Source organism: Charadrius vociferus, unplaced genomic scaffold (genome assembly GCF_000708025.1).
Source record: "Charadrius vociferus isolate BGI_N301 unplaced genomic scaffold, ASM70802v2 scaffold756, whole genome shotgun sequence".
NCBI lineage: Eukaryota > Metazoa > Chordata > Aves > Charadriiformes > Charadriidae > Charadrius > Charadrius vociferus.
Window position 1 is genome coordinate 1,029,825 of NW_009648877.1, and position 11,824 is coordinate 1,041,648.

The window sequence follows — 11,824 nt, forward strand, 5'->3', positions numbered from 1 at the left end:
CTTTAATGAAGTTACTTGTGGCTGTCTATTGGACAAAAATAAATTCCAATTGGCCCATATAACAAATGAAACTCAACTACAAAAATGTAATGATATTTATTCGCACAGCTGCCAGCAAACTCACATGCACCATGAGTCATTCCAGATGTGGATAAAAACAAAGTCTGTCTGTGAAAGTAAGTTTCCTGATCCCGAGGAGACTTGGTTTGGGAGAAGAGCTGCACACTGGCTTCAGCTGTACTCAGAAGAACAGACAGGTTCTCCTTCAAAGGGGGAGGGGGAGAGGAAAAGCCATTTATTTATTTATTCCTGAAAAGAAAGGAGGTAGGAAACTGAAAAGCTAATATACAGCTAGACATACTTATTTTAAAGAGAAGGATGCTTTGGAAGACTTTGCTGCTGCTGCTGTTCTATTACAGTGCTCATGCCACTGTGACCCACAGATGGAGCAGAGGTAAGATTTAAACATGAAAAATTTTTTAAGAGAAAACTTTGAGTTTGTAGATTTGGTCTGAAATTATGTTCCATTATACATATATGTACATATGTATACAATTTGTCCCTCCCAACTCTGGAATTCTTTTTCTGCATTAAACAGGAGTTCAGCTAAATAATTATATAGACTAATAGAAAAATACACAAATTACAGAAAGGTAAAATTATATATGTATTCTATTATAATACAAATATATATTAAAAATATCCCAAGAAACAAAACTACACTCTTTTCTCACTTTTTCCTTTCTCTCTCCTTCTCCTTTTTCTCCCACATTAATAAAAATTACCGATCAGGAAACCTTAAAGCAAAATCCTTTGCAGTCACAGGTGGCATATCCTTCTGCTCCACCAAGCAGATTCCCGGTAATAGTAAACAGAACGAAGCCTGGGTTTTGTAAGGTGCCTATGAAACGCCTACGGACCCTACCCTGACAGCCTAGCACGTACAGCACAGAGAAAGCTACCTGTGATGTTATCAGGCTTCAGCTGCCAATATAACAATATATAGTTGTGACATATTTGCATTCAAGTGTGTGACAGTAACATATGAAATGGTTTGGGACTATTGGATTGCATAGAAGATGCTTGCTTAAAAGCTAGTGATGATGTCCTTTCCCTTTTTCGTTCTATTCTTTCCTCTGGTATTTGGCATGAATTCGGTAGCTGCTGGAAGTGGAGAAAGGAAACACCTCCCAAAAGATTTCTTTGGTTCTGATATTGAAATTCGCAGATATTTAAAGGGACCAGAGTCTGTTAAAAAATCAAGCATTCAGCTGCCCCCGTCCCCATCCCAGTCTCCCATGTCTTCCTCATTACAGCCGGTTCCTTTCTAGTCTGCTATTTGGGGGTTGTTTTGATTTTGTAGGGGAGGCAACAGCTGAATGAAGCAATAAAGGGCTATGCAATTCTGCTAAGGCTGTATGAATGCTTAATTGTTCCTTACAGTTAATGGGGGCTCACATACAGGGCATTGACTGGGGACTCAGAGTGGCAGGTTCTTTCCCCAGCTTTTCCTTCAGCCTTTTGGATAATACTGGATGAGGCATTGTGCCTGCCTGACCTTACTTTTCTCTTACTGTGTAACAGAGGTAATGAAACCAATTGTATCATAAAGTCCCTTAATTCTGTAGGTAAGTGTTTGTCTTTCCAGGCATGACACATAAAAAGGTGAGGAAGTCAGTACTAGATCTGCATATATGAAAAAAACCAACCCTACTTTTTGGAAGAACGAGGTCACCTTACCTATGAAATGGAAAAAAGCAAAAAGAAAGGGGTTCGTTTCCATGGAATAATCACTATGCAATTTAAGGATGCTCTTCACTTTTGCTAACACACTAATTTTAACAAAACAACAACAACACAACCTTAAAAGGAATTCATGCAACTATTAAAGTCCAATTTTAATCACCATTAATATTTAAAGGAAAACATCAGACCTCTATTATGCCTTTTGGGAAAGCAGATTGTTTTCAAGCTCGAAGCTCTAGACTTGTTTTTTGAGACTTCAGAGGGAAGAGGAGATTCATTTTCTTTTGTGATAAGGAGTTCAGTTCTCACAAATATTGTATACAGGCATCTGCTGAGGAGGAAACAGATTTCTTCTCCACAGCTGCTGGGACTATTCGGCTCCAGTTTTAGAGGCATGACTCCTTCAACAATAGCTACCTCAGAGGAACCCTACTCCCCTAAACTATCTATGTGTCAGCCCAACCAGTCCCATCCTAATCTGCAGTATCTAGAGGGCCAAAGCACTGTCCTAATTTTTGAATTGCTTGGAAACCTAAGAGGAAATCTGAGTACTGAGGCATGTCACACCCTTCTGCAGACTCAGAGCTCTTCCCTCCCTCCACAAATGACAACTGACTCTTGTCTGGGCTTACATCTTATCCAACTCCTCATCTGAATTTTGCAATGGAAAAGCAAAGCATCTGGTCTGATGGAAATGAAAGACAGATCTGCGTATCATCTCCATGTTGACTAGTAGACCAGATTGTTTACAAAACAGTAGGAAAAAGGGTCCTGTTTTAATTACCAGCAGTTGTTGTTTGCGATAGAAATGAACAATCAATATTGGATAAAACAAGGTATAGCTTTTACCGTTTTTTCACTAGGGGGCACTGGGACAGCCTTAGATGCCCGGCCCTTGTAACCACGTATTTAAGCTTTGGCTCAAGAAAAAAATCAGACGTGAGGAAAGATGAACATATTTGAGCTGACTGGTGAGTGGGAACTCCAGACTGCCACATCCTTTTTCCCTTTGCTTTTACAAGCATCGATGAATGGAAAAAAAAGCAATTCTGGCAGGAAAACTAAGCATGCTTTTTTTTTTTTTTTAATTCCCTCAGCCATTTGCATTAAAAATCTCACACACTCCTCAGCCTGCTTAGATCCAGCTGTGGACATTGGTCCAGAAGTCACAGGCAAATCTTGGTCCCTAGGATGGACATCTTCAGAGTAATAAAGGTCCTGACTGGTGATGAAATAATTTACTTGTCATCATCTCAGGCTTCCTTCAGCCTCTCATAGGCTCAGCTGTATGGTATTTCTCTCTCAGATTTTGTGAAGGACCTGTCTAGGGAGAAAAGGTAATGTTAGGTCTCTCCTCAGTGATATTCCCTATGTGATGGTAGAGGTGAGGTCATAATAATTTCAGAAGGTCCCAAATAAGAATTCCAGATCTTGAGAGATGTTTTTGCTGGAGAAACCAAGGAACAAATCCTGGTTTTGACAGCAAAAATAATAATAATAATAAAAAAGCCATACAGCTGTGGTAATGGGAGACAGTGTCACTGCTTGCCACTCAGTTGCTTTCATCAAACCGCTCTGACAAGTGCCAATACATTGGAGAGCAGAAGTTAGCTTTAGATCTGCATTATAAGAATTGCCTGTTCCCTGCGGAGAAGTCTTATTAGCACATTTCATCTCAGGTGGCTGTAGTTTATTTGTTGTAAGGGCTTCCTGATTCAAATGCATGGCACACAAACAGTAGCATCCTTGCTACGTGGTTGCTCAGGGAGTGAAGATGCAGTACGATTTCTTGTGGTTGTGGCTTCTTGGAGAGTGGGGAAGCAGCTGCAATGGTAAGTTCACCCTTCAGTGGAGGCTGGAAAAGACGTTGAAAGACACAAAATAAGAAGGTAAAACTCTTTTCACCCATCGGTGAGAAAAGGATATGTTAGCATCACTGAGGTTTCATGCTTTTGGGGAATGGCTGTGCTGTGCCTTCCAGACCTCAAAAGCGGTGTTACAGTCGCGTCTGGATCTGTCTGGTCCATATGCATTATTTTGCACCCAGTCTCTAGTGCTCGATGAAAGTCAAATGGTTATTCCTTAACAGCAGGGGAACAGTTTGTTCTCCTTAGAGGCTTTCTGCAGAAGGAATCACTTGGAAGAACAGCAGGCCTATCCTCCTTGATTTCCCCACAACAGTGCAAACTCATAGTATTTGCTCTAGTGTTGTGGCGACTGAGTTGGTGAGTTTGATGGAGCAGCTGCTACACGAACAACTTTTGCAGGCTGCTTCTGCTTGTGGGCTTAGCTACAGCAGGCTGGCAGCTCTCCAGTGCCAGGAGAGGGAGAACTATGTGGAAGAGGAAGAGAGACTGTCTATTGCTAGAAAGCCAGCCAGTCCTTTTATAAGGAAGCAGCTTTAACATATTCTATACTCTGCGATCATTTGCTGCATACCAGGTTGCTGGAGATCTTGCCGTGTGGGCAAAGGGTGAGTTCCTTGGAGATTAGGATGTGCACTGCATCCCAACAACTTTCGACCTTATTTGCCTCTCTTCCCCTCATCTCATATTGCACCCTTACAGCCAGGCACTCCCTTCTTGAGCAACTTCTGGGATTCCACCGCTGACAGTAACATTTGTTTAACATTTTTGGCTTAGACAGCACAAGCAAAGGGAATGTGGCCTGAACACAGCATGTCATTACAACACAAATGTTCAAACACATATACGCATATATGCCCAGCAGGCCTTGAGTATACCAGGTTATGGTCTTGGCTTATTTAGAGGGTAGATGTAGAACAGATATTAGGAAGAATCTTTTCACTGTGAGGGGGGTGAGGCACTGGAACAGGTTGCCCGGAGAAGTTGTGGAGGCCCCATCCCTGGAGGTGTTCAAGGCCAGGTTGGATGGGGCTTTGAGCAACCTGCTCTAGTGGGGGGTATCCCTGCCCATGGCAGGGGGGGTGTAACTAGGTGATCTTTAAGGTCCCTTCCAACCTAAACCATTCTATGATGCTATGATTTTGGACATGCTAAGGTTTCCAAAGGTCTGGTCCAAGGGTAGAAAGAAATTACACCAGCTGGACTGGCTACAAGAATTTTTTAAAATGCAACATCTATTTAACTTCCTTTAATTTCCTTAAAGCGATTGTTATCCAGTTCTTAAATTATGTAGTGCGCATAAAAAATTGAAAGATACGAAATGTTATGAAACACAGCCAAGTCTGTCTAAGCCTGGCTGTGTGAAGAATGTTTCTTCTTATGGAGAAAATGCAATATTTCCCTTTTCTCTGGCTCCCATGTGACCACTTGGAAAATTGCCTCAACTGTCCCAATTTACCTGCTTGTCAGACCCATTCCAGTGACCTCACTGGAGCTGCAGAAGGCTTTATTGGTCTGCTGCAGAGTCTTTTCCCACCTACCCTGAGTCTCTTCCATAAGTCTGTATCATTTCCTGGGAAAGCATGTTTGTAGGCTGGAGTCTCCTGGTCTGGGGGTTTATTTGCCTCATGCAAATTATTGGTGCACCAAATATTGCAACCGTACCTGTAAAGAGAGGGAGACACTGCCTGACAGGCAGTCTGGGATTGTAATTCAGAGGAATTAGCTTTGCAGCTGGATGACCCGAAGAAGAAAATTTAAATATCTATGTTTTTACTTCCTGAATTCCTTAGCAAAGAGCTGTATAAGAGATGAATATAAATGTACATCATAGATCTAAAAATAGATCCTTATAAAACAAATTGTCCTACACTGTAAGTAGTAGGAAGACGGCATTAGGAGAATATTTTCTGCCCTTTAAGAAATTAGAAGAAAGCAAAGACAAAAACATATTTTCAAGCAGGTCTGGAAAATATTTGAGAATTAATGAACTAAGGAGGCAACTAGGATATTTGCATGGTGCAATGGTGTGTGGAGCAGAGATCACAGACCCAGGGCAGAGGCAAGCTGCCTGCCTTGCACGTCTCAGGACAGTGCAGGGACTCTAGCCGGTGTCCCAGTAGGGTGATAGCCATGGGCATGGCACGTACCCAAGGGAATGAGCTCTGCCTTTCAACAGGGATCACTTGGTTGGACCCAGTGCCACACTGATATGGTCACACTGCTCTGGCTCTGATCATCTCCACCCTACGCTTTGCTACGCAGTGCAGATGCAGCCCTCCCATGCCTTGTGGCACATCCCTTGGGCATCAGCTGTGGTGGCAGTCTGAAACTATTAAACAAAGTGCCATTGCAGGAAGTGCAGGGAGAGGATTGGAGAAGGGTCTGGAAAGCGATTAGTTATTAGTACCTGGGAAAGATGCTCGGTGTTCCAAAAGGTGTCTAGAATATAACAGTCTCTGAATGGATTTAACCTGCAGAGAATAAATAACCAATAGGGTAGGGCTGCAACTGTAATCAAAATCCTTTCTACCATGTCCTGATTCCCTAAATGCTCCTTTAGGGGAAGACTTAATTAATTTAACCTGCATGGAGGATGATCCCTGAATCAGAATTCATAGTGGATACCTGAAACTGAAAGACACACAAAGGATGCTTAAAAAAAATCAGTTTATAATCTCTTCTAGGGCAATGATGCTAACCTGTGACGAGATCAGAGGGAGCATAGATTATAGAAGCTTCCACATTTTAGTTTGGATCACAGATGGATATCGTACTGTATAAAAGCAGCCATGCTGTTAGCAAGGAAGGATCTAAGTGATTCTGAGGCTCTTTTCACCACGGGAAGCAGCCAAAAAATGGCTAAAGCTTGCAGCTCATACAGTCATAAAAAGGTTCACAGAATAAAAAGCTAAAAGGGAAAAGATCTGGACAACTTTGAGGAAATCTGGGTAAGCAACAAGAGGAAGACACATGAGGTAAAGCTGTTTTCTCTTTGACATGTGTTAGAGTAAGTGAGAACTATGAGCTGAAAGTGGCACCAGTGGAATCTTCTCAGTGATCCCAGTTCCATCCCAATACTGAGGACTGGCAAGTCAGTAAGATATTTTCTGCCACTTTGGTCATTTTTTTAGGATTCCTGCATGCCATAGTGTCCCATCTATTTGCCTCAGTCTCAGGCATAGAACTGTCATGGGATCCGGATCAGCACAAGGGTCCTCGTGTCCCAACCAAAGTCTGGCTCAGAAGCGCATCCTGATGTTCAAATCACTCCTTACACTTCCACATGGAAATAGCTCCCTTCACCTTACCTTTAACAACTGCCTCACTTCTCTTAATGCATGCTGTTAAGCCCATGTTCCCTTCCATAGTTGAACCAGCTGTTACAAATGAAATATCTCCTGCACACATCCAAAGGCTGCAGAGCGTTCTGTAAGTCCCCTCCTGATTATTTTGTGTTCGACGGCTGGGCCCAGAGACTGCACTGGTACTTGGCATTATGCAAACACACAGGGTAAAAAAAAAAAATAAATCTTTCCTTCTCCAAAGAATTTTCAGTTTAATTAAGGAGAGGAAACATTAGCATCCCTTTTCATTGCGACGCATGGAGTAATTAAATCACTTGCCCCGGATCTCTTCAGAATTACTGTGTGCATGTAGTCCTGTAAGTTGTTAATAGTAGTTATTTTTTTTTAAATTCTGTTTCTGAGGCATAAAGTGCTTTTCTTGTTTTCTTGAGGTAGATCATGCCAAATTCTGCAGGAGCATAACAACTTCTCAGGCAGAAAGAAATCCTGTCAGAAGCACTGAATGGTACAATGTCATTGAAAGGAAAGTCAGGAGGTCTTAATGAATATCGTCAGGCTGCAGAGGCTCTGATTACTCAAAGAGTGACAGGCAAGATGTAAATTGCTGAGGTAAAGCACTGAGTGGTGGAGCAATTAACTTTGCACGCAGTGCCTGTGATCAGGTTCAAAGCAGGGCAGGACCCATAGGGCTGGCCTGGGGTGCTGGAGAGGAACACTGGTGCTTGCCCGCATGCACAGCCTGCACCCACCTTGAACCGGGGCTCTGCAAAATCACTTGCTCTCCCTCTGCACCCCGGTAGCTCTGCTGAAAGGAGCAGAGTCCGTCCAAGATGCAGAGAAGCCAGCTGAGTACGTGGACCCGGCTGCAGCAAAACAGGGAGCTGTGCAAGTGTCTTGGTTTGAAGTGGGAACCAGTCACCTCCTTGCCTTAACTGTAAAAGCACTGAAATACACAAACCAGCACTACTGAAGTCAACAGGAGTTTTGCTACTCTCAGGAATGTGGCCACAATCTTGTTCCTTATGTGGAATTTGGTTTCCTGTAGTAACTCTGACTGTTAAAATCTTCCACCCCAAATGCGTTATTTGTGCTATTTGTCGTTTAAAGTGTTTTCAGCAAAATGGCACTGGTACGGGTGAAGCTCATGCAGGTCAGCTGCATGGATAGCTGATGGCGGGATGCAGAGGAGGAAACATACCAAAGCATCACAAAAATTAACAAAAAAAACCCAACTTGAGGATAAGTTGCAAGTAACACTTGTGGGGAAACACACAGACAAAAGTCCCCAAGGGTACAGTCATCTATGAGGTTTTCTCTCCCACTGGAGGGAAAGAAAGCAGAAGAAGGGATCCTGTATGCCTCTATTGTCCCTGTGTCTCTCATTACCCTTAAATCCTGTTTTTTTTGGCTATTGCTATGGCAGCTTTATCATATATCTCCCACAGCATACTTGCCAACACAGAGACATTAAACTAGCCTGAGTCTGCACCTCAATTCACAGGGCTCCCTTGCCTACTCGGTGGCTAACTCTTAGCCTGTAACTCTTTTTATCCCCCCCTGAGGCGCTCCAGGCTGCAGCAGTAACCTGGCTCCTCTCGTCTCGCTATCGCAGTGCTTGTGGCAGGGCGAGCTCAGTGCTGGGCTTGAGACTAAGAAGAATGTGAGGAGGAGAGGAGCAGAGTTAAATAAGTTCCACTATTCCTAGTTTCCACAAACATTCCTTTCCTCTGGTGAAAGCGTATGTGGGGCCTTTCCTGGCCCAGTTTGCCGGTTAGATTTGGCAGCTCCCCAGTTCCCCTGAGATCGGCACGCATACCACTCGTCCTCTGGAAATTCCTCCCCAGCCACAGTGAAACAGGTCACCAGGCCAGGAGCCGGGCTCCAAACTCGCTGAGTCTTTTGCCGCTCAGGAGGAGCCAGGTGGGTAGCTGAAAAAAGTTGCTGAGAAAGGGAAAAATAAGATGTTCAAAGCTCAGAGGTTATTTGAGAGGAAATGGGACGTTGGAAGGGCAATGCTGCACTGTAGTCTTGTGTTGGAGACCCAAATGCACAAGGTCTTCTGCGGTGCCTGCATCACTCCCCACCCCTTGGCACGGCACTGGGGAAGCAGAACATTTTGGTTAGGTTTTGCCTATTTGTGAAGAGAGTAAGCTGCACCAGACTGGATGTGGATATCTGCGGCGAGCCAGAACGCCAGGATTTCATCGTCTCCATCTATTTGGCAGGTGGTGGCATGCCCCAAAGGGATTCAATGCTTCTAATATCTTCTCTGTCTTGGAAAGAGGACAAAATTTCCAGTCTGGCAGGGCTTATTTGAACCACAGAGAGGGAGATAAGACAGGCAAAGGCAAAGGCAAAAGGCAGATATGCTGCAAAAGAATACAGAAAAAACTGGAGGTAAAAATGGCACATGGAAGTATGAATGAGAGGAAAAGAGGAAGAGAAAGGAAAAGCGTGGAGAAAATGTGATAAATGTGGATAGGGAATTTTAAAGCACCCGTACATTTAAGATTAGGGTAGCATTCACCCCCTTGTCAGCATGGTATGCATCTCCATTTGGACCCGCCCTTCAGAAGTTGTCCATCTCTCGCAGCTGGTCTTCATCTTATCCATCTGCTTCTCAGGCTTATGGCATAGTTGCATTTCTCTGGAGCTGACACTGCCTTTTTCTCATGTAAGCAGGAGTCGTGCTTGCTTCTGGTCCTCACCAGCCACTCAGCACACCAGGATATTGAGATACACTAGTCTGGGCAGTTTACCACCAGTCAAAGTATAAAAGTTAAAGTTACTGCTACTGAATCAGCAATATGTCAAGGTCTCTGCACATCTCTGGGGTGGTTTTTTTTGCCTCCCTTTGAACTTTCTAAATAATATAGGTATGAAAAAAACCTCTTTGACTGCCCAAGAAACAGCCTGTTTTATTCCATGAAAGCTGCAAGAAATTTTCCATTTTACAGGACTATGGGGCCACAGCATTTCCCATTAATACCAGTCAAGCTTTCCCGTTAACACCAGTCATAGTAATGGTGCCACAGCTGCACAAGTCCTGTTTCCACCTATCAGTCCCTGGAAGAATGGATCAAGTTCTGCAAGCTCTCAGTTTCCTCTGTGGTTTTCATAATGGTCACAGCCATGACATTACTTTTTTGTGTGTGTTTATGCCTGGCTCTGAAGAAACCCATAGTAATTGTTTATTGAATTTATTTATTAAACACAGATTTTATGTCTGAGGTAACTGTTTGTGTCTTAAGCCCCCTCCTAAAATAAAAGACATTTAAGGCATGCTTCATCTTTATTTACTGCAATTGTTCATGGCTTGGCATTGAACAAACTCCATTTCCAGTTAAACACTACTTGTAGACATCCTAATATAGTACAGCATGTGTTAAGTGAAACCATTCATTTGTCATAGTTGCAGCAACTTCTGGTTTTCTGGATTGCCATGCCAATTTGGCAGAGAGTTTTGGAAAGTAATAAGTCTAATGATAAAAATGTATGTACTGCTTGTTTTGTTGCTTTCTACCACCAGGCTTTTTAATAAACAGAGCTCAAAGGGGCTGACCTACCTTGACTTTTACTTAGCAAGTCTAAACCTCAGTTGGGTCCTCACAATGATACAAGGATAGAAAAGTGTCCAAAGATTTTTCAGCACTAGGGTGTCCCACAGCAGGAGCCAGATACAATCAACAAAAATCAGATACAGTCAGACCCAGTTAGGCTCAAGTGGCAAAGGGCAGCATGTGACTGCCATGTTGGGCTCTCCAGCTGAAGAATAATGATGATGTGGCCCTGTTTCCATACAGGATGCCTGGGAGAAGGCAGGGTGAAATGAATGGGCAGCAGGGTGTCTGAGCTTAGCTTGGAGGATCCCAGTTTTGATGAATGGGCTACAGATACCAGGTGTCCTCTGCCAACCACCAAGAACAGCCAAAACCAGCTTTCTGGCTCAGGGTTTTTGCTGAGTTATCTAACCATCCTGCCTTCCCGTACCAGGTCCCTGTCTCTCACTGTGGCCCGTCTCTCCCTAAAACCAGCCCTGCGGCACAGAAGGAAGACAGCAGCCACTTGGCTGAGGTCTGGGCAATGCTGCATGCTGTGGATGGAGGGAATCCTCCAGGAATGCAGAGAGCTGAGAGGGTGATTTAGATGTTTAGCAATGGGACTGAGAAAGATGAAGCAGTCACAATCTGGCAATCACATGGATCAGGGGCTTGTCTTGCCATGGTGCTGTATTTCTCATGTTCACAGCAGGAAAATGTTGTGGGCTCCAGCTGATGAAGAGGTCTGACTTTAAAGAGTCTGCCTGGTAAATAGCTAAGTGTTGGGGACACCATAAGAAATTGTATTTCCCTAGAAAGACACTCTTTTTCTAGCCAGAAAGTGTATTTAGGGAGCGGGTTGTTGGACACTTGCTGGGAATTTCTGGATACCCTTCAAACCCTGAATGACTAACTGCATGTGCCACAGACGGTCAATCCAGCACGCGTCTGGTTATGTCGGCCCTAATCTCTGTGCATGCTGCTCACAGCCAGCGTGGTCCAGCTGAGGTGAACTCCAAAGCTGAACGACATGTGCATGTATATCCTTCAAAGGAACACATGGGGACTCTTAGGCAAAATATCACCACTGAGGCAAAGAGCTCAGTTTCTACTTGCACAATTTTGTCAGTGAGGGAAACGTAACCGACTCATCACGTGTCTTATATATTCTATACCACTTCCTCCTTTCTACTTATGTGATCAAAGGTGGAAGTGTGTATCATGTCCAGCTAGCTGTTTAGACCCATCTGTGATGTGCCCCACGAGCTTTTCACTCCTGGTTGAATTCATGCTGCCAAACAAGACTCAAACTGTCAAAGTAGCAAATGTATCTCCCCTGACAACTCTCTATATGAATACTGCTGAA

The 11,824-nt window shown here is 43.7% G+C and overlaps 1 protein-coding gene across 1 annotated transcript in view; it reads left to right on the forward strand.

Annotated features, from left to right (window-relative positions):
• The first annotated feature begins 274 nt into the window (after nt 1-274).
• FAM180A (family with sequence similarity 180, member A) overlaps nt 275-11,824 on the forward strand; it is a 26,328-nt gene continuing 14,778 nt past the window's right edge. Inside the window, exon 1 of the mRNA XM_009887063.1 lies at nt 275-454. Coding sequence (XP_009885365.1) covers nt 379-454 — 76 coding nt within the window. The 5' untranslated portion in view covers nt 275-378. The remainder of the gene's footprint in view (nt 455-11,824) is intronic.